Source organism: Penicillium rubens (genome assembly GCF_028828025.1).
Source record: "Penicillium rubens strain IBT 27055 chromosome Unknown utg000003l_segment0_segment0, whole genome shotgun sequence".
NCBI lineage: Eukaryota > Fungi > Ascomycota > Eurotiomycetes > Eurotiales > Aspergillaceae > Penicillium > Penicillium rubens.
The window spans coordinates 1,514,336-1,536,302 of NW_026890601.1; the positions used below are offsets into that span (position 1 = coordinate 1,514,336).

General features: G+C 47.6%; 9 protein-coding genes across 9 annotated transcripts; 4 read left to right on the forward strand and 5 right to left on the reverse strand.

Annotated features, from left to right (window-relative positions):
- Window positions 1–582: 582 nt before the first annotated feature.
- Window positions 583–2,553, forward strand: N7525_006768 (hexokinase family protein; the record flags this gene model as incomplete). Its single annotated transcript, XM_002567273.1, has 2 exons — window positions 583–1,220; window positions 1,311–2,553. The coding sequence occupies 2 exons, from the start codon at window positions 583–585 to the stop codon at window positions 2,551–2,553; spliced, it is 1,881 nt and encodes a 626-aa protein (XP_002567319.1).
- A 664-nt stretch (window positions 2,554–3,217) lies between these two features.
- N7525_006769 (uncharacterized protein) lies at window positions 3,218–3,880 on the reverse strand (the record flags this gene model as incomplete). The annotated part of the gene is made up of 2 exons (XM_061213827.1): window positions 3,218–3,317; window positions 3,501–3,880. The coding sequence occupies 2 exons, from the start codon at window positions 3,878–3,880 to the stop codon at window positions 3,218–3,220; spliced, it is 480 nt and encodes a 159-aa protein (XP_061068258.1).
- Window positions 3,881–4,157: 277 nt separating this feature from the next.
- Window positions 4,158–4,648, forward strand: N7525_006770 (transcription initiation factor IIA subunit gamma; the record flags this gene model as incomplete). Its single annotated transcript, XM_002567275.1, has 3 exons — window positions 4,158–4,198; window positions 4,256–4,403; window positions 4,502–4,648. The coding sequence occupies 3 exons, from the start codon at window positions 4,158–4,160 to the stop codon at window positions 4,646–4,648; spliced, it is 336 nt and encodes a 111-aa protein (XP_002567321.1).
- A 758-nt stretch (window positions 4,649–5,406) lies between these two features.
- Window positions 5,407–6,285, forward strand: N7525_006771 (uncharacterized protein; the record flags this gene model as incomplete). Its single annotated transcript, XM_002567276.2, has 1 exon — window positions 5,407–6,285. The coding sequence occupies one exon, from the start codon at window positions 5,407–5,409 to the stop codon at window positions 6,283–6,285; it is 879 nt and encodes a 292-aa protein (XP_002567322.2).
- A 42-nt stretch (window positions 6,286–6,327) lies between these two features.
- N7525_006772 (uncharacterized protein) lies at window positions 6,328–6,825 on the reverse strand (the record flags this gene model as incomplete). The annotated part of the gene is made up of 2 exons (XM_061213828.1): window positions 6,328–6,693; window positions 6,751–6,825. 2 exons carry the CDS (start codon window positions 6,823–6,825, stop codon window positions 6,328–6,330), a joined length of 441 nt encoding a protein of 146 aa, XP_061068259.1.
- Window positions 6,826–9,460: 2,635 nt separating this feature from the next.
- Window positions 9,461–9,940, reverse strand: N7525_006773 (Dabb family protein; the record flags this gene model as incomplete). Its single annotated transcript, XM_002567279.1, has 3 exons — window positions 9,461–9,616; window positions 9,676–9,786; window positions 9,875–9,940. 3 exons carry the CDS (start codon window positions 9,938–9,940, stop codon window positions 9,461–9,463), a joined length of 333 nt encoding a protein of 110 aa, XP_002567325.1.
- A 2,986-nt stretch (window positions 9,941–12,926) lies between these two features.
- N7525_006774 (tetratricopeptide repeat protein) lies at window positions 12,927–13,961 on the forward strand (the record flags this gene model as incomplete). Its single annotated transcript, XM_002567281.2, has 2 exons — window positions 12,927–13,003; window positions 13,067–13,961. 2 exons carry the CDS (start codon window positions 12,927–12,929, stop codon window positions 13,959–13,961), a joined length of 972 nt encoding a protein of 323 aa, XP_002567327.2.
- Window positions 13,962–15,013: 1,052 nt separating this feature from the next.
- On the reverse strand, window positions 15,014–16,081 carry N7525_006775 (uncharacterized protein; the record flags this gene model as incomplete). Its single annotated transcript, XM_002567282.2, has 3 exons — window positions 15,014–15,627; window positions 15,705–15,948; window positions 16,013–16,081. The coding sequence occupies 3 exons, from the start codon at window positions 16,079–16,081 to the stop codon at window positions 15,014–15,016; spliced, it is 927 nt and encodes a 308-aa protein (XP_002567328.2).
- Window positions 16,082–16,494: 413 nt separating this feature from the next.
- On the reverse strand, window positions 16,495–21,057 carry N7525_006776 (DUF323 domain protein; the record flags this gene model as incomplete). The annotated part of the gene is made up of 10 exons (XM_061213829.1): window positions 16,495–16,608; window positions 16,663–17,547; window positions 17,606–18,002; window positions 18,273–18,281; window positions 18,336–18,417; window positions 18,471–18,706; window positions 18,758–19,655; window positions 19,713–19,928; window positions 19,991–20,670; window positions 20,759–21,057. The coding sequence occupies 10 exons, from the start codon at window positions 21,055–21,057 to the stop codon at window positions 16,495–16,497; spliced, it is 3,816 nt and encodes a 1,271-aa protein (XP_061068260.1).
- Window positions 21,058–21,967: the final 910 nt, after the last annotated feature.

A 21,967-nucleotide genomic window follows, 5' to 3' on the forward strand; every position in this document is an offset into this window, starting at 1 on the left:
TATGTACTCTTTTGCCTTTCCTCCCGTCTTAAAGCAGGGAGCTTTATACTTCCATTCTTCGCCAATTCCCTTAGGGCCATCTAGGGATATTTCTCTAGCCCAAAGATCCCCCAATCCCCCAATCCCCCATATATAGTCATCCTATCCCCCCGAATCCCTCAGAAGAATTATCTTCTTCGATCAGCGTAATCAGTGCATACCAAAATTTCCAGGGTATGTACGGAATAAGATATAGATGGGGATTCCCCCTTCTGGCATGATCGTCGTGTTTTCTCTTTTTCCCCCGCAGCCCGAACGACCTGCAGACCGCGTCACCGAAATGTTCCCTTCCCTTTCATGCAACCTCGCTAACACAACAAGACTAGCTCTTCGGGCATTGGATTAGCTCCTTCGGTAGCTTGTCTCCACAATTCAAGGATTTTAAAGATATGCTGCCCTGTCTCGATTTCTAAACATTCCAGACCCTACACGTCACTATTGACATAGCTGTGTCAGCTCATTTTTGTCTGGTATTTCTAGCCTGACATAGGGAGTTATTTTTTCCCCTTTTTTTTTGGGAATATATACCTTTCATCTCCCATCATGACCTCAGTCGACTTGACATCGTCCAAGAAGGATGAGGATGAGGAGCGTGAAATCATGCACGACGACTTGGCTGAAGATGGGGAACATGAGGATGTCAGTTCGGAACTAGACGCCGCTCAACAAGAATATCTGGCGCACAATCAGCAATTGGAAGAATTATTGTCACCAATGTTCCTGGATGAGGCTGTGCTGTACAAACTGGCCCGGCGCTTTTCCACCACATACCGCAACCTTGCCCTGACATCGGACCAGCAATTTTTACCAACACCGGTGACCCAGCTTCCTACTGGTCGGGAAACAGGTCGCTATCTAGCCATTGATGTAGGAGGTAGCAATCTTCGAGTCGCTTTTATCGAATTGCTCGGAGAAGCCGTGGATTCCGATGTTCGACCTACAGATGCCACGGAGAGGTCACGGGACACCATCCGGAAGGCTCAGCGCCAACGAGTGAAGCGAACGCTGGAACGAGCTTGGCCTATCCAAGAGCATTTGAAGATGGACAAGGCTGAGGATCTATTTTCTTGGATCGGTGATTGCATTGCCGAGGTGGTAGCGGAGAGTCTATCATCGGATGCCACTAAGAAGGATATCCCTGCCGAATTAGATATGGGCATCACATTCAGTTTCCCTATCATGTGAGCTTTTTTCCCCCCTCTTTGCTTGTGTTTCTGATATTCCCCGGTTGTGATGTTCCGTTTGGTGGATCTTATACTAATTAAGCCCAGGCAAGAATCATTGGCAGAAGCCACATTAATGCCCATGGGCAAAGGCTTCGCTATCTCATCAAATCTCAATCTTGGCAATATCCTTCTGAATGGATATGAAAAGCACACAAGGAGACCGGATGATGAAGACGAACCTTCAACCAAACGTCGAAAGCTTTTCGCATTACCAAAGCTAAAAATACAAGCTATCACCAACGACACAGTGGCCACGCTAGCTTCCCTTGCATACAAGGTCAAATCTCTACCAAATAGCAGAGTCGCCATGGGCATCATTGTGGGTACTGGCTGTAACGCAACCATCCCAATGAAACTCAGTGCATTGCACGAATCTAAAGCCAAGAGTGTGAACACAATGGACCCCGGCGCTGTGGAGACTATTGTCAACACGGAGTGGACTATTTCTGGTGCTGCGCCACCCCTCAAGGAGCTCAACGTGACCACAAAATGGGACGTCGAGCTGGACCAGGCCTGTGCACGTCCAGGCTTCCAGCCCTTCGAATACATGACTGGAGGCCGCTACATTGGCGAATTGATTCGCCTAATCCTATTCGACTATCTCACAACAATCGCCGAATTATCGAAACGCTCCCTACCTGCAAACCTCGTCCAAGAATACGCCCTGACAACTACATACATCTCCGACCTTGTCGCCAAAGCACGATCGGACAACGACCTTGCTCAAGCCTTGAACAAATCGCTCCCTCCACCAGAGAGCAGTGACTGGCGCTGGGATGCCCAAGCCGCGGGCGCATTCAGAAAGATCGCTCGTGCAGTACAGAGACGATCAGCTGGTCTGATCGCCGCTGCAGTGGTCGGACTCCTAGCCTGTGCTCGCGAGATCGAGCTGAAGGAAGACAGCAACAGCAGCTCACCCGAGAATCCCGCTTCGCCTCAGAGCAACGACGACGCCATTACCGAGTCCGCCGGTGCACCGGACGCTGCAGTTGCAAGTCTGAACTCTGCTGCTGTCGCTGCGAATCACGCAGGCCAGGGACATGTTGTCCCTGTCCTCGATCCCACACCGATAGATTGGCAGTCCGGTCCTGAAGAGCTCGTCGTGGCTTACACTGGAGGTATTATCCAACACTACCCGCAATTCAAGGAGATGTGTCAGCAATACATTGACCGTCTTATCATGCGCACTGGTCCGCAACGTGGAGGCAAGTCGGTTTTCTTACGGGAAGCCTCCGACGGTGGTGTCATTGGCGCTGGTGTTTTGGCTGGCATGGTTGTGCGGAAATGACTTTTTCATTTGAAACCTTAGCAAGCATTGGGTTTGTCTTTGGATTTTTATGTTTTGGGTGGAATCTAGCAATTCAAAAATGGTTCGAAATTAGGAGTTAATGATAACCTTGGAACTAATGTCACTTTTAGTTGGGGTTTCCGGCATAGAAATGAGACTTTGTTTCTCCCACTGTGATCCTATTCTGGACGGTGGTAATTTCGTTGATCTACGCTTTCATTGTATTTGGACTGGTCCGTTTCTCGGCCCCATAATAGTATGGCTCCCCATGTTTATGTTCTCTCATTTTTAGTCAAAATCCAACTCTCTGAGCGAGACTTCGCCGCCGACCAAAGCATGAAAGCTTGGCCTTTGAGGCACTACCCCGAGCATTAACAGGACATGCAGACACCGCACTCGTTCCAACCCTTCCGCCCCTGGGCTCTGCATATTGTAATGAACTCATTCCCAACCACCAATGAAACTTTCCAATGGCATATCCCGAAGAATGTCCCAGCCATCTGAAATCAAAAAGCTCACAGTGAGATAATCGCGACTGATTGCGCGGCTCTGCCCAAGTAATCGTAATCGGAGAATGCAGGGAACACCCGAGGAGTGGAATGCCTTCGATTATGCATGACCGTTTATCTTTATCAAAGAAACGTCACCACGCATATTCCGGACACTAATTCGGCAAAATCACCCGAAGCAAAACCTGGGCATCACGGGCGTCCTCATCTATGCTGTCGGAAACGAAGCTCAAGAAGTTTGGTTCCGATGGATGCCTGTAACTCCTGGGGCCGATGACCGAGAACATTCCTTTCCCACGTGTCTTGGCATATGAGGCCAATCCTGAATCGGAGGGCACGAGACCTCGCTTGGATATATATCCGTGACATTTAAGATGAGCAAGGTGTTTGTTCTTGTGATTATGTTGATGCCGAAGATTGCTTCAAATTATCCGGAACATGTTGTTACGAACGCCGCGCTTCATTGCATTCGGTTTGCCGTCTTCGTATTCGATTCCAGAGGCTCCTCCTTCTCCAGACATTTGTTCCAGCCGCTCACGAAGCTCGGCGTCGGCCTGGGATACGGTTTTGGTCTTGGATGGGAGAGTGTGGCGCTTGTTATCTTGGTTCGAGTGGTTCTCTGAGGTTGATTTGATTTGCTCTTGCTTGGTCTTATAATCTTGGTAGCCTTGAGAGTCTGGAGTTCCGTAGCAATGCATGTTAGCTCTGATATGGGTATTTGAACTGGATAAACCGACCTTGAGCTTCTGATGGTCTGAACAAGCTTGTTGATAAGGATCGTACACACGTAAAATGCAATTTACTGGATAATGTTCCATGTAGAAGGGATCGAGGCCTTAAACCGTTCATAGCCATATTGAGTAGCTCCGAGTTTGTCGTACATTGACTGAGAAGTTTGTGAGGTCAAAGAATAGGTTTGTTCAAACGCCTTGAATTCATCTGACTGACGCAATACTAGATAAGAATCGCCACGTGACTATAAGAAAATCACGTGCTACCGACCGCCCCCGCGATTCGGCCAGCGATGGTGAACTTGCTCTTGTCACTCACTCCTCCGATACTCTTTTGACGAGTGTGCCATTATTTCATCTCAGAATGGCATCTGTGGCGTACTATGAGCTTTACCGTGGCAGCAGGTAATATACCCGATGAAGCAAACGGAAAACCCCAAAGCTGACTCAAGGAACATCCAGCCTCGGGTTATCCCTCACGGATACCCTGGACGACCTGATCAACGAAGGCCGCATTGAGCCCCAGCTGGCGATGAAGATCCTCGGGACCTTTGACAAGATCGTGACTGAAGTCTTGGCGGACAAAGTTCGGGCCAGACTGACCTTCAAGGTAAACTCATTCCGGTCCAGAAACCACCTTTGCCTAGATGGGCATGGTCTCATCATGGATCAAGGAGGCTGACATGTACATTTTCCCACCGCTTTTAGGGCCACCTGGACACCTACCGATTCTGCGACGAAGTCTGGACCTTCCTGATCAAGGATGTCTCGTTTAAGCTGGACAACCAGACAACTGTGACCGCGGATAAGGTGAAGATCGTGAGCTGCAACAGCAAGCGGCCTGGCGAGGTGTAACTGGACCCTTTCATGGACAGAGATACTGGCGTTGTTGTTTTTTGATTCCTCTCAAATGGTTGAATAGGCGTTCTACTGGCAGTCCGTTCTTGATTTCGGTGATATATCCTGCACGAGGCGTTTTGAGACCGTGCCAGTTCTTTTCATCTTCGCATTACCAATGTCCAAAATGGCACTAGATACCCCAAAAAAATGAGGTTCATACTTGCAAGTTTTCTCCGTAGTGAAGCTCCAAATTGAAGTTTCCAACCTCGGAAGGTTGTGTTGCGCGGAATGCGGGTGACCTCACCTTATCGGCCATGGATGCCTATCAGCAGCTCTCTTTCCCTCACTGTAATCTTTCCCTGAGATCGCGCAACACGTCTTAATTTTCCTCTATAATTGTCTTAAACCATGCCCAGGACATTGCCCTGGCTTCGCATCGAGAATAATACCCCTGTGAAAAAAGAGCCAACACCACGGAAGCGTGTGAAGACAGAACCCAGTCCTGATCGCGACCTCACTCCCAAAATCACTCGAGTTTCTCCCCCCAGGCGCCATTTCTTCAGATCCTGTAGGTTTCATTTTTTCTAGAAGACTTGTGGCCAAACATAAAGTCTGATTACTTTGTACAGCCCAAAGCCCGCCGACATCTCCCATCAGACGTTGTCCCTCCGAAGAGTACGATCGCAACCAGGCCCCGCGCAACTAGAAAAGGTCGCTAATAGGCACATTATAGATTTTTGATTGAAGGAATTCAGCACGACGATGGCTGGATCATGGTCGAAGATGAGTTCTACGCTGTCGCGCAAACATTTACTCAACATCTACATCATGCGGAGTACCTGCGACGGCGGAAGCAAGTGAAAGCCGAAAATGCAGCCGGAATAGGAGAAATTGAGAGGCCTACAGACGGCCGTACCCCACTTCCAAATGAAGTCGAGCGGAAAAGAGAAGCCGAAGCACTGAGGGAGCGACAAAAAGCCGGACTATCGCAGATAGGGGACGGAGGAGTCGACGGGAGAGACGAAGATGAAGATGATGAGAGATGGGCCGGGACACATCTTCACGATCTCATGACGAGCCCACGAAAAGCACGGTCCTTGGTGGGAGCTCACGCGCCTAAGTCCTCTACTAGAGCTGCTGCGGGCTTTGGACGGCCACCTACTTTTGGCAGTGGACGAGCCCGGGTGAACAGTATCGGGAGTGTCACTGCACCATCAAGAGCACCAGAAGTTCCAAACCTTCAACTGGATGAGGAGACGGCCTCGGACTCGGACTCGGATGACGATCTTGACCTAGAAACCCACCCAGTCGTGCTACCGCCCAGAAGAACAAATACCATTTTACGAGAAAGCCAGGCTCACGACCAGACAACACCACGAGGCCAACAACCATCTAAAATACAAAGCACGTCTATATCAAAGCCAAAAGCGAAGCTGGCACATGGGCGAGCCGGCCCAGCGAACGCGTATAAATCACGGGTTCAATCGCTTTTTGATGACCTCGATGAACTACCAGAGTCCTCTCGGATAAACAACTCTATCTCCAACATGTCCAGGGAACCTCCTGCAAGACAATCGCCTATAACTGGCGAAGGGAACAATTTAGACGCAAAAAAATCCCGGCACAATGAAGTGCCCACCTTCTTGGTTTGATCATCCATGTACCAATCCACAATTTCCCTATGAACACGCCAATTAGGCGTTTCGCATTTCCTCCATCCCGATCGACTCGGCCGGGGCCTTGGTCTCATGGCCTGCAGCTGGGCTGAATTTCCACCATCGAGATAACTTTACGCGCTCTCGGAGGTGGACGACAGTCTTACGCTCATCCTTCGAGCATGGGCCCGCATCTTGCTCGTTGTCGACGGTGGTAGAGATACCATTTCGATCGTCGTTTCGTCCTTCTCTACGGTCGCTGTGCGGCTGTCCTGGGACGTAAGCGTCCTGTGATGGATTGGTCAGATCTGATCGTTCCGTCGGATTTTGGCTGGGCGGGAGAACTGACTCGGCATCTGAGAAATAAGCAGGCAACTCTTCTTTTCGGAAGTTAGTGGGAGGTCCCTGTTTCATGAACTTGTTAGCAGCGTCAAACCATTTCCCGGTTTTCACTCGACTTACGATCTCAATAATCCTTCCCTTTTCGCGTCTGAAAGGTGTCTTCAGGCACCGGAAAATTTGCCGAAAGCATTCCATGTTGTATTGATGGTTTCGATGGATCCGATCGGTAGCCAATGAGCTCTTATAAAGAACTAGGCAGTTTGCGGGAGCTTGGAACAATTCCGATTCCAGCTAGGATGTTGGGATGTCCTTGAATGGGAACAAGGAAATGAGGAATAAAGGCAGCACTTGGTGAAACAAATTCTATACAACGAGTGACAAGGCGAAACGAGAGACCGGGGATAACAGCACCCAAAGAAAAGCAAAGGAACAAAAAAAGAAAAGGTCCACGACTGCTCTACACCATTGAGATGTGCTTAGAGAATGAGAGGGACAAGAGACGGGCGAGAGTACATATATTAGTATGTACGGAGTTATGCACATCCATGCTCTTCCCGGCGTGTCAAGGACAAACCGATCCACAGTCTCGCCCGGGTTGGACTAGGCGACAGCCGTACCTTTGGCATGGACAGGATGACAGGCTCGGCACACCAATCTGGCAGTTCGCTCCCCTGGCGGCAGCAGTGGGTCCTCCCTGGGGGGCCTGGATTGAATGGGATTGGCTTTGGGCAAAGAGTGCCGAATGCTTGGAGCCTCTTTGATCTATTCGGCTCTTATTGGGAATTTAAGTGTTTACTACCCGGGACCATCGTTCCTACGGGTATCTCTCTATATGCGGACAATATGCCCACGATCTGCTGCAACTCATCGGATGCAATACAGCAGGTGGGCATTACGGAAAACATGACCTGCAGGCTGCAGGGAAGATATGCTGTTAGAGACCCATGCAGATTAGGTATTCGACCCTCAGTGGATCAAGTGGAAAGCGGCCCAGACCAAAGGGGTAAAAGGGAGAATAAGCAAAGAGAAGCCTCGTGTGCTAGCGAGACGTATCCCTCTCATTCTTCGTGTCCCCTTTTCTACTTTTGGCTTAGACCCTCGGTCTCGCTTTTAAAGTTTTGTATGATGTATATCCCGTGGTTTATACGATATTTCAATAATAACCAACTACCGATCCCTTTTAAGTCCCCGTTTGTCGGGTCGGATATGTGCATGAATGAACCCTGCGAGGGTCTTGGAAACTCGGGGGAAGCGGGATTCTTTGCCCCTACCTCTGGGAAGAATACATTTTTCTTCCTTTTCATGCAAGCTCACTAGCTCAATTGGAATATCTCTTTGCCTCGTTTCCTTTGTCTTTGTCTCGGAAACCGGGTGTTCGTAAGAGCCGGTTCTCGGCAAGCAATTTTTGACATTTCTCCCAAGATCCATCGTCGATCACTAGTTCTGTAGCCGTGTCGATCGATCATGAATTTGTCACTGACAGGAATTATCATATGGACCACCTCATTGTTCAGGTAGGTAGAGTGTGCTCCATATCCGGAGTAATGGTTCCGATCCCCAGTGCACTTGGTAGACCTGATCTTCGGGTTCAATTGTATAGCTACACAACCTTAGACAATTACAGCAACTATAGAACCTTTCTTTTATTAGCACAGGTGGAACACCAGCGCATGTAATGTTCCAGCCACATTGGCAATTCTGAACCAAGACAGGTTCCTCTTCTCGGCGTTCTTTGTCGCGTATTCCCTTTGTTTCGCTATAAGAGTAATTCGCCTAAAAGGTTCCAGAAATACCGGCAATTCAATCGAAAGAAAAGAACCTTGCGGGTGGCTGCGAGGCTCGGGAATGGTTGGCGTGTTTTATTATTTTCGCGTCTCCCTTGCATCGGAGCAATGCCGGGTCAAAGAACAGCTCATAAAGGTTAGTTTAGCTTCGCACAAGATTACGCAGTACTCTGTACCTGTTCTAATATTATCACTTTTAAGATGGAAGGTGTAGGCAGAACCAATTCAAGCTATTTTCTACTACAACCTCTCTGTATCGGGTATACTTGCTGGTTGTTTCACCAGGACAAACAGAGTCGAGCCCTACCTTGAATGGGACCGCAGGGATAGGGAATCCTCGGACATTGAGTTAAGAACGAGTAAACTATGAACAGCTTAGAAATACGCTCATCGATATCTTTACGAGAACTCAATTTAACCTTCAATTGAATCCTATTGTACTCTGGTATCCAACATGTACTATTCTGGTAAGCGTTAAAATCCATGGCCAAGCTCGGGTTTGGTATGCATTGCAGCCCTCGCAATGCAAGGTCCTTCTAGATCTGGAGTTTTCAGCTAAAGGACCCGACGCCTACCTGAATACAATACTTTATTGGTGGGCCAACTCCCACAAGGGTGGTTCCCCGGAGCTGAAGCTTGGCTTACATTCCTGGCTATTAAACTTATTGCTATTTTGCCCGGGAATATGGTTCCGCACGCTGAGGATCCATTCTTGTTGTATGGTTGTACACGAAGGACGTGGCTCTCTTCGGACTATCCCATAAATGCTCTAGGTTTATCTATGCTATGTATGGGAAGATCAGAGGTCAGTCAATCAGCAAGTCTTGGGTCGGTGTAAAAAAGGTGGTCAAATTTTGAATGGCGGCTATTGGTATATATTTGTACTAGAAAAATCCTTAAGCTGCGTGAAACGATTGGTGGTATATATATAATGTCGGGAACGAACATGACATGCGGTCTATTCTTTCACAGTATCTACCAAAACAAGACTCTATTTTCCATAAAGGTAGCAGATATGTGGAAGCTCGAAGCAGCGCCTGAGAGTCTCAGAAGACTCTATCGGTAAAGTCAACGACTTGTGCTTTCTCAAGGAGCCCATCAAGAGTTTTAACGAAAGCGAGATGAACCGGATCGCTTTTGACATAATAGTCTCGGTCTGCGGCACACGCAAACTCTAGGACAAATGCGTGTGTAATCCCATTCTACATACATTAGTGAATTTTCCTAGGAGTTTCCCGTGTGGGATACTAGTGACACTAACCTGGATGCCTTCAGGAGAGTTGTCCTTCCCACCAGACGCCGATTTTATATAGGGCTGCTGTGAGGTGGGATGGAGGCAACTGTCCTTGAGAGCAAGCATACGTTCACAGGCCTTTTGGGGTAATTGTCAACATCCATCATGAAGTATTTATCGTTCACAGTCAACTTCATCTGCGTCATAATCTTTTGGTAAAACGTACATCCCGGACAACCTCGGCGGCCAATTCTGACTTGAACTGGAAAAGAACGATATGGGTAACCGACATTTTGGATAATCCTTCAGTGCAATATAATTTTGGGAAAGAGTCAAGGTAAGGACATTGCTAGGAGCGGGGTAGAATAACAGCTTGGATCACATGACCGAAGTACTTCTAGTTGGCAGAGGGCGTTTTTCACTGGAAGTTACTAAAGGAAATGAATTATTGCCGGTGGACGGTGGGAAGAGAGAGAAACAGAGAGAGACGCTGCTTAAATGCAAGACAAGCTGTCTGGCAGATATAATTAATAGCTGTGTAACGACTTGCGAAGTATGAATTCACTCTTCTTCTAGACACCCTAGAAATAACTTCAATGCTTGATTATTTACAATATAAGCTTATAGCATTGATACTCCCCGTAAAATGACTTGGACCAAGGTCAGAAAAACGCTGATGCCACCGAAAATAGCCACGAGCCAAAATGTCCAGTACTTCAAAATATCACGCCTGTCTCTCATTAGACTGACGATTGAACTTGGCATTGCATCCTTGAGATCATTTGCCATGTGCTCGATCCGGTCGTACAGCACAGGAAAGTCTCGGGCAGCGAAATAGAGTGGCTTGTCAGCTGGAAGCATTGTCAACCTTTGTCCAATCCGCTTTTGGGTGCACAACTGAAAAAGCAGTGAATCGGTCGGGTAGTTCTGCAAATCTGACGTCGTAGACATTTGGCGAAAGATTTTCCCCAATGGGGCTGACTGCGCAAAAAGAAGACGATAGGATAAAAGCACCTCTTGTAGAAATTGCGTAATTTCCTCTTCGTTGGCACGAGAATCCTCTAGAAGCTTTCGATACTCGAAAAGGAGTAGATCAACCCGTGGGATCGAGGCATTTCAAGACAAAATGACGGATAACTGAAGAGCGATAAAGCCTTAGTGCTCTTGTCATGGTCAAGGTGAAGCGCTAGAGTATCGACCCATCGTATTTGGACCCGAAGCAAGACATGAAGTAGGTATGTGTTGGTCTCTTCGGGATGCAAGGGCTGCCAGACGGATGCTATGCTGCCAGTCTCACTTGCAAGATAGCGAGAATTCGAGGATCGTGCCGGTAGAAGGTGGCCGAAAGCTTTCAGTAAAACGGACATTGGGCGGTCTGAAAGTTCAGCCGATATTTTTATACATATCAAAGACAGGACCTGACTGTGGTTGGTTGGAATCTTGATGGATAGCTAACTCTTGCATTGAGCAGACGTTGAAAGCAGCTTCATATAACATAGACCGCCAACCAAGAGCAGCGAAGACAAGAAGCGTTTGGTCCCCGTGTAGCGCCTTTGTGTGATCAAAGACTCTGGCCGCTCGTAAATATTCCGTGATCTCATCGATAGAGACCCCTTCGATTTCCCGCGCGCAGTAGTCCTTAATTCCCTGAAAAAGAGCATTGAAAGACAAGTCTTGTATGTTCCAACTCGGAGTTGCACAAGACTGTGAGGTAGTTTTTGCAGCTGTTGAAAGAGCCATTCGTCGTACCAGCTCATGTCGATGCCAGTATGTGTTGTATTCATCCTGTGTAGCTTGACTCCAGGTCGTATTTTTTGCAGGTCATTGTGAGAGTCCTTAGCAAAAACTAAAAAGACCCTAGAGATAGAACCCTTGGGGGGTCTTCGTTTTCCTGCAGCTCACTTAATAAACGTTCTGCACAAATGAATAGGCTGCCGGACTACTAACCGGCTTTGGTGAGAGCCATAGTGTGGCGCTATTATAGGGGAAAATGAAAATGCTAAATGTTTCCTTGACTATCGTGCATAGTATAGGAGTAATATTGACCAGGATAGCATTTTCCTTATGAAACGACTATGACTATCCCTTTCATTCCCGCCACGATACTTCCCCAGCCGCATTAGCCCTGACATCAAGCGTTTCAGCGTTCAGCGAAGTGTACGGAATACATCCGTAGGCTCTTATACTCCGTATGGAGTATAGCAAAAGTGTTATGTGGGGAAAATGCGTAGAACGAGAGCCTATTGGTTTATATGAATATATATAGCGTGCTATAACGGATCCTTTCTTAATCGAGTATCTGTGGCTTGCCGATCTGATTTGGAATCTTGCCTCAGTCTCGTGTTCAACGGAAAGAAAGTCGTCTATTGGTTTTGATTAAAAATGAGAGTAACATGATCGATCAAATGAATAGTCGCATGTTTTTCAGTGTACACCATATATGACCTGGGAAACTGCACATCAACGTACAACGCTCACGTAGCTGGCCTTGGCGGGCGCTTGGTCCTTAGCCATGCTGAGCTTCATGCAGTGACAACGATTCATAATTTGTGATGAGCAGCATGTGATGGGGCGTCTACAGTAATCCATCCCCTGCTTTCCTCCATTATACGACTCGAAAATAAAAAGGGATTCCGGTTGGAAATACATAGAAAAGCAACCCCGCACTTCTGAGAGGGACGGTTTTCGCGTTTATAAACGGCCGTGGCTATTTTTCCGAGGTTCTGCTAGTCTATAACAGATTAGCTGGCAATACATTCGCCAGGTCAGCTATGCCTTCAGAATGCGAACATACGCGGAGCACGGATTGGGACACTTCGTTTCGATCTCTGTCCATTGATGCGAGAATACTGCTGTGCTTGCTTGCCTTCTTCGATCCCGACTCGATACCGGAATGGCTACTTTCCAACCCAAAAGTCAATATTACAGATCCGATTTTCAAATTCTTGTCAAATGATTTTTGGTAAGTTGCTTCTACCTTACACATATGGTGGCTTTCGCTTATAATGAATAGGTTTAGGGGTGCTGTTACGGGTTTAATAGACGCATCACTCATTGTTCGATCACCCGAACTAGAAGCAATTACATTGGACCGACTCATGCAGTCTACTGTGTTCTCGCGCTTGTCTGGGGCAGATATACTAATTTATTCTGATTCTGTAATTCGAATGTTGTCTTGCAGCTTCCCAAACTCGTGGATTGAGAGGACAGATGAACAAGGTCACGGATGGAAAGCATGGCAAACCTGCAGCACAATTCTGCCTCATGTCACCAGGCTTATGAAACTAGTTGAGACGCATTCGCTCAAGCTTACCAACATAGAGCTCTTTGCGGAATTGATTTTCCGTACTGGAACGTGAGTTAAATTTTTCCTAACAAATTACGAATAGCACGTTTTCTATGATTCTAACTCTACAAGATACCTTTGGGAACGCGAACGACCAACGAATGCGCGCTACTTCGTCGAATATGGTCTTTCACTTGACCTCAGTCATTCCACTCGATCTTATGCACATGCTTGTCGGCTTCTGGGCCACATTGCTTTAGACCTGGCACAACCAGAGTCTGCATTAAGTGCCTATCAGGATGCATTGAGAGCAATAGAACAAATAGAGGAAGAAAACTCTCCTCCCATTGCAGACGTGTACGACTCGATCGCGTGCAGCTATACCGAGCAAGGAATGGTCACCGAAGCATTTCGGTATCTTTCAAAAGCGGCAGCTATCCACAACGCACACAACCCGCTTCACATGGCCCGAACATACGCGATCTACGCCATGACACACCTCCGAGCAGAACAGCCAGACGGGGCACTAGTGGCACTGAAGAAATGCTGGCAACTTCAAAACTTGACTGAAGAACAGATCATTGAGTCCAGATACCCCAAGCACAGTGGAGACATTGTCCTTCTGGCGAGGATCAAGTATGCTCAAGGGTTGGAACACGAGGCCCAGCAGCTTGCTTCTAGAACCATTTCCATTCGCAGAGGACTTTACGGCGATAAAGGACCTAGAGTGGCTGACTCCATGTTTCTAGTTGCTCGGATGTTGTTAGCCACCGATGAGAATGTTTCGGCTGCAAAAATGCTTCGCGCGATTATTGACATGAGCCGAGATGTGTCTGAAATGCAGGGACATCTTGCACGAGCCTTGTGGTTTCTGGGGATCGCAGAGCGACGATTGGGTGACGCTGTTTCTGCTGAGAAGCTCAAAGTTGAAGCTCTGAATGAGCGCCATAAGCTTGGTGAAAAGGGTAATCTTGTTGAGGAGACTGATCACTGTTTCGAGAGTCTGGTTGGATGGATGCTCTGGTAGAAATACATAAGATCAATCATCTCTTCCAACTGAACTTTACTTGTGATTCTGCGAGCTTTTCAATTTACCCTCTTAAGGGCTTAAAATTAACTACTGTAAGGAGGATATTTCTGAACAAGCCATTGCGGTAGAAACGCTTAAATATCTATCCCAGTTTGGTACTTTGTGTTTTGAGATCGGAATTCTCTACACCAAGATATATGGAATAAATCCAACCGATCTATTTTTACTGTTCATCTTACCTGGCCTGGCTGCAACTATATCTCTATATCTTTTTATCATTTCAAAGGTACACCAAGGCCAGATGGACTAACTTATCCATCCATTGGATATAGCAACTAGTCCCTCTTAAACCCCATCCCTACACAAGTTCTCCCCGAATAGACCCAATGTATGTAGCAAAAAGTCTCTTGGTTAGTGAACACTGTTCGATGCCTTCTCAAGAGGAGCGCAACTGTTACGTCATATAAAAGTTTGAAACTGTTAACCAATAAATATATAACAGCAAAGATATATCCTCCAACGTAGTAGATAGAGATCCTATACAAATCAACAAAAAAGAGATGACCGACGCAGGGATCGAACCTGCAATCTCTTGATTCGTAGTCAAGCGCCTTGCCATTGGGCCAGCCGGCCTGTTGCTGTGTTCAATTTGGCGAAAATGTGCATCATAGGGCAGGCGAAAAGTGGGACCAACCCTAAATGCAGTCTGGCACTCACCAGGGTCGATTTATTTGATTTCAGTGGGTGAATTGGCACTTATGGTCAATATTTACCATTTAATACCAACGAATTATTCTAAACCTCGTCTGCATTGCTTCTTCTACTTCATTCTGAGGAATTTCATAACACGTGATATCACGCGAAGAGAATAGGCTGTTCATAGTGCCTCAGGCTCTTACGCATGAATTTGTTAGAAAGGGAAACTGATAGCTTCGAGGAAGCATCAGAACGACTCGGCTAGGAAGGTCTAGTTAACAACATCGATGCGTAGAGTCAATATGCAGCATCATGCTAACACTAGGAGAATAGAGGTCTGCTCAAGCAAATATCTAGTCAAGTGGGACATACTCGCCGCCTCCATACCAGACACGGCCTCTCCGAATGACTAGACCCTCTTGCCCAACAATCCATCCAGCCCCCTCTTTCATGGCACGCTCTTTGGGCCAATACTCATTCTTCAACTTTTGGTTAATCTCACCAATTTTATCAATCAGCAGCTTGACACGCGAATGATCGACCGTCTCTGCGCCATCAAATCCCTTCATCAGAAACCCGTCCTGGGAGATGAACCTTGCGATAGTGAGATGTGCCGAGGGAACAATATATCGCGAAGCAACAGGGACCTTGGTCTGTCGAACCATGTCAAAGATATCCCGGCGAAGATGGTGGTATGTATAGTGCTCTTCATCGCTGCTAGACTCCGCTTCTAGGCACTCACAACCAGCCGGAACGAAGCTGAGCGCCAGTGCGGCGGAATCAAAGCTTACCATAGGTTTGATGAGACGTGTATGGTGGCTGCGTGGATACGCAGCAATATCTGCAGACGTAACGTCCTTGGATGACTGGAGGGTCTGGACAAGTTCTTCGATTTGCTCTTCCGTCTGGGAATGAGCGACTTCCAAGACAGTTATGTGAAGGTTTTCAGGCGGCATTAGCCACAGTACTATGGCCACTCACGTTAGCGAGATGAATGGCCAAGAGGAAAATTCTCGTCAGAGAATTGTATATTGGCGGACTTACAAGGAGAAATGCTTTTCAACTCATTTTGAATAAAGCATATCAAGTCGCGGACTTGAGGGGAGGGTCTGGCCCAAACGACAAGACAGTTTCGAGGATCGACAAATCCATCTTCCTTTCCAGGGCCGTCAAGTCGTTTCAAGATCTCGTCAAGGGACCAGCCAGGAAAGTTATGGGCTAGAACCTTTGCACTTTGCTGCCTATTGCGAGTCACTCGGTGGTTCTCGTATTGAGATTGTAATATTGTCTATTATTAGAGGAAAGGAGGGTTAAGCTTCTGATATTATCTCACAGCTCTCGCATCCACTCACCGAATCGCTATTTGCCTCCGCAATTAAGGTCTGGAAGGGGTTGTCCTCTGACAACGGGACTGGCGCCATGATGAGAGCCTTGAGAGCTGATCGAGGTTTTGTTAGAAGGTCGATTTATCATAGGTGTGATAAGTGAGTCAATTAAAACCTCGGCAGGAGGCATGCTAAAAATACACCTGCCATTTGACGATCGAAGCTGAAACAGGCTAAAATAGCCGGCACAAGACAACCCGCCAGTTTGTTACATGAAGAAGAGAGAACAAATTGGCTGCTTCTTTTTCTGGCATATGCTTGATGTTATTAACGAGAATAGGTGCTAAAGTATGTATAATATCGATTTTCAAGAATTGGGTGAACGATTACAATGCAGCTTTTTCCAAGTTCGTTTACAAGGTACATATGCACTTAGTAGTACTCATGCTTTCGGAGTATTAATCTATGTAGGAATTATTCTCCGGACAACTTATCTCCTATGCACATGTTTATTTGGGGTAGTTTTTGATGTGGTGGCTCTTCAGTTTGACAAACTGCTCAAAACCGAATCGGCTCAGGGTAACACCGCGGCCAGAGTTCTTCCAGCCTGTCCAGGCGAGGTCCTATAAGGTACTTTCGTTAGCGAAGAGTGATAGTTGAGAAAGAGCCGGACTTACAGGGCTAGGGAAGTCAGATCGGTTGACAAAGACAGTGCCAGCCTCAACACACTCAACCAGCTGCTCGGCCGCCGCAACATCCTTGCTCCAAACACTGGCAGTAAGACCGAAGTTGCTATCGTTCATCAGACGAACGGCCTCGTCGTCACCGGAGACCTTCATTACAGGGATCACAGGTCCAAATGTTTCATCCTTCATCACGGCCATATCATGATTAGCGCCGGTCAGTAGTGTGGGCCTGACATAGTTTCCATTCGGAGGGAAGTTCTCGAATGTCTCATTAGCAGGAGTCTCGTTCTTCGCGCCTTTCTGCACGGCATCCTCGATTTGCGCAAGAATGGCCTGCTTGGCATGCTTGGAGACAACTGGTCCAATCTGGGTGTTAGGGTCGGAAGGCTCCCCGACACGGTAGTTGCTCAGTACCTTTTTCACCTCAGTAATGAAACCATCGTAGACCTTCTCGTGAACATAGACACGTTCGATAGCGCAGCAGCTCTGTCCACTATTGAAGATAGCGCCATCCACAACTTCTTCAGCGGCCCAGGCGAGATCTACATCATCTCGTACGTAGGCCGGGTCCTTGCCACCAAGTTCCAGACCAACATTCACAATCCGATCCGAGGCTGCCTTTTGCACTGCCAGGCCCCCAGCTTCGGAACCCGTAAAGCAGATATGGTTCACCAGCGGGGATCGCACCAAGGTCTCAATAAATGTGAACGATCCGCAGTGGAAGAATTGGAGCACGTTTTCGGGAAGACCGGCCTCGGTAAAAGCAGAGGCAAACTGTTCGACGATTGTTGGAGTCTGGGGGGAAGGCTTCAGGATAACAGCGTTTCCAGCGAGAATGGCAGGAATCAAGCTGTTGACAAGAGTGAGGTAGGGGTACTATATATTGACCTGTCAGCGTCTGCAGGTATACCAATATTCGACGAATTTGACTCACGTTCCACGGGAAGATAATCAGCGCCACACCGACAGGCGAACGCTTGATATACCGTCTGAATCCCTTCTCCTCCTCTCCGGGTACAATTCCTTCCTCGCCCAGTACGGAGGTGCTAATGCGTGTCAAGTAACGACTGCGCTTGATAGCGGTCGCAATTTCGACCCCGGTATAAGCGATGGGCCGGCCCATCTGCTCAGTAACCTCACGTGCCAATTCATCCTTCTTTTTCTCCAAGGTGTCAAGAGCACGTTCCACAATTTTCTGCCTCTGTTCCAAAGTTGTGGACTGTGAGAATGACCGGAAAGCTGCTTGAGCGGCCACGGGGATATGTTTCAAATCCTCCGATGAAACACCGGTACGGGTGACAACAGGTTCATTGGTGGCGGGGGAGATAGTCCTAATAGTTTCCAGCGACATCATGCAAGGTATCTATGATTCAACTAATATGAAGAGAAGGGAAGGAAGCGGAGAAGATGTTGGGGAAGGGGATGAGGGGCAGTCACGTTATTCCCCGCTGTTTGTTATCTCTTATCGCGAGAATGAGGTCATCGTCGTTGAGGCACTTCAGGGGCAGATCCCCAGGGTACATTCGCATTGCTCAAGCTCTATCTATACATCTCTAACTAGACGTGCACCTGCCCATGTATAACGGTAGTTGTGCTGATACCAATTGACACTATAATGTGTTAGTCGATCCAGTTTTGCTGAATATCACAAGGCTTATACTCACAAAGTAGTCCGGCCAGCAATGCGAGGCAGAGTAGCCCAGGAGCCCCCGAGAACGATATTGTGTTTTCCATCAAAGAAGTCCGCTGTCGATATCAATTAGTTTAGGACAGGTGTCGGTGCTCAAGGCATCACTTACACGTGTATCCAGGGTAGATATCCATGGATTTGAAGCCGTCGTGCGGCATCAATGGTGTGCTAGTCCATTCCCAAACACCTCCCATTTCGCCCTGACCAGCTAACTGATCCCCATTTGGTGTGACGGGAACAGGGTGCCAGTTATTAAAGCCAACATTGCAACCGGTGAGATCACGGAAAATAGCCTGGTCAGCAGAATGGAGCTTGGTATCTTTGGCAACCCCATTGGACACATTCCTAACATACAAGTTAGTTTCTGCTATATTAGATCTAGGCTTCCTTCCATACCTGGGGCTATTCGTAGCTCGATCAGTTTTGAGCTGGTCTGAGTAGTGATATATGCTCCTGGTCTCTTCAAACGTGGGAATCCTGCATTGCATGCACTTTGCATAGCTTGCAACTTCGTCGTAGGAAGCAATCAATGGCCAGTCTTGTGCAAGTTCAAGAGCCACCGGTCCAAACACAGTCCGAACTGTGACGTCCTCCAGCGAAAATCTTGCAGGATTGGAGCTCGAACCAGCCTGGACGCATGAGGAACCGATACCCTTGGAAATGGGATTGTCTTGGCCCTGATTAACCACCCAAGATGCGGGATATGTTTGAATACCCATATCCTGCACGTACTTGGCGTATTCACCATTGGTGATGGGTCTCGCCTGAGCTTCAAAGGCATGCACAGTGGCCTTCCTTTGAGGCTTCTCGTTGTCCCATCCAAAAGACTTATTTGGCATCACTTCTTCGTTGGAGTCATCCAATCCGATTTCGATAGTCTGTTGTGGAATGGTAAACCATTTGTTTGGCTTTTCGTCTCTCTTCGCCTGGCGACTGATTTGCTCAAAATTCGGGCGATCTACTCCTGTGGGAGGCAGAGTTTTATCACTCTGGAGTAGCATGTAGAGGAAAGTCTCGAGATGCATTGCTTCGTGCTCATATCCAATCCAAAGAGCCTCTCCAATGGCGCGGTCTTGCAACGCGTATCCCTCTTGCAGGATTGAAAGCGCACGGTTCCGCACTCTATCTTGGTAGTCCAGGATTTCATCAAGTGGCGGCCACTCATCAGGTATTTCGCTGTGGGTGTGGCATTGCTGTGGATCCTCGACGTCCGGATCAATGCCGCGCTCAAAAATCGGTCTATAATGGCTAGGCTCAGTGGGCTCCTCCTGCAAAGCCCGCGACAGATGAATATCTGAATTCCGGCATGATTAGCACTAAACTTAGTAATCATTGATTATTGTAGACACACCGAAAAATGCCGGAATGTGGCCGAAGTAAAAGATTAGCGCATTTCGGAGTTTGATCGGTTTGGACAAAAGCTCCTCACGAGGGACCATGGTTCTGGTCGTGAGGTCCCACGCAGTCCAAAGAGACTGGAATTCGTCAATACTCGGGATCGGTTGGGCTGCATATTTCGAAGGGTCCATAGACACATCAAGCGCGGCGGGTGATAGCAGATGAAGGTCTGTTCAAACACAAGTCAGCAGGTCTGCAGAGTGTAGATTCGACCAGAACATCAAGGCTCACGATAATCATCTGTCAAATTTCCAAATTCGACCTGGGAAATGAGGTTTGCATTGCGCCACAACTCATCCCGTTCATTGCGACCGTATTTCCATGCCTCTTCAAAGATGAGCCTCTCTCCTTTGGGGATACTGATCCCATTAATGACCACATCAATCCTTGGGACATAGAAAGCTTGATGCCGTCCCCCGCGGGTATCATACTCAGTCACGATCTCCCATTCATCGGGCTTGAAGGCCTCAAAGCCAAGAATCGCATTGGCATGCAGGAGACCATTCTCATAGAATTGGCGAGTGATACCTTTGGTATCGTTATAGGCCTTAAACACCTTCTCTGGATTCTTGCATGCATCCAATCCGATAAGCATGAAATCGGACGGGCTCAATAGCTTGGAAAAACCACCAAGAAATTCCGCAGCACTCGCAGGACTAAAATTGCCCATGGATGACCCCATAGACAAGACCACGGTGGGCCGCTTTCGGTTTTCTGGTCTTTTAAGCCAACCGACAGCATCATCGTACGTTCCATGGAGACCATGGAATCCTACGTGGATGAAGCTTTCGGGCGAGATTTCAGAGAATGTTCGCTGTAACTCGGCCAATGAAAGGTCCAAAGCATAGTAATCCACTTTCTTCTCAGTCCGTTCACATTCTCTGAGTAGAATCTCGATCTTGCGCAGGTTTCTAAAGAGAACAATTGTCAGAATGGAAAACTTGGACAGGATCATCCAAACGCGCGAGGCGACGGATAGAGGGTGTACGGGTCACAGACCCACTTCCGAGTTCCACCAACTGTGCATTCTCCGGAATGCGGGCGACTATCCTCTTCGCATGTTGTGTCAAGATCTCGATCTCCGTGTTGGTAAGATAGTATTCATCCAAGTAAGTGATCTCCTCGAAGAGCTTCAATCCTTTGGCGTCGTAGAGTAGGAGGGTGGGGAATGCGCGCTGTCTGCCTGCTGGTGGGTCCAGATTCTTGTAGATATCATCCACCAGGGAGAATTCCATGTCATTCTGGTGGATATCGACAATTTCAACCGTGTCGACGTTTCTGAGCAAGGTAGGAGACATGACTTCGAGGGCATAGATGTCAGTTCGGAAGCAAAAGCAGGGATAAGTAAAATGAAGTAGAAGAAATAAATTTCAACTTGAATTAAGTCGTACCTGGCAAACTAGGAAACCTCTATGACAAATTATTCGAAAGCGGAAAGAGCGGCTGAGCTCCACGGGCTAAAACGACTTGGTATGCAAGAGATTAGGGGAACTCACTACAGGCGCTGTGCAGACTTTATAAATGTGAGATTCAAGAAGCAGATTGGCCTCTAACCCGGTTTTGTCTTGGTGGACATGTTTGCAACAGGACCCCCGCAAGTCTAGATTCATGGTCTGATTCCGTAAGTGGATTATTACGGGAAGATCTGTACTATCAGACTGGACAGGATTGACCCCATGCCATTTACATCGTATATCGGAGTCGGACTTGCTCACTCTGCCGCGAAACAACTTTGGGTATTTCAACCGTTCGTTGAAAACTGCGACCAGCGTTGCATATGTCCAAAGTAGTTTATCGGCATGGCCCGTGGTTTCACTCTTCCACACTGTTGCATCTTGCCAGTCGAGGTTCTGTAGCTACGGAGTAACCGGGGAGCTACGGGCAGGTGATGTCATAGGTAGCTGTTTGTCGCATTTGTAAAGTTTGCTCTGTTTGGGTTTGTCAGATTTGTCTGTTTGCGGGCTTTGCTTTGTTTGCATATTGTTGCCATATAAATCAGGCGATAACATCGCTGACACATCCCTTGTTTCAGATTGGAAACGTTCCAACCTTGGAAGGTTGCAAGTCTATGTTCAGTACAAAAGGTTAGAACAAAGCACGTTTCAAGCTGAGTCTGTCTTGGTCTCAGGTAGTACAATGCAATTGTTTTTAAAGAAACAATGGTCTCTTTCATCAGTATAGGGAGTTCATCTTTAGAAACCACTCCGG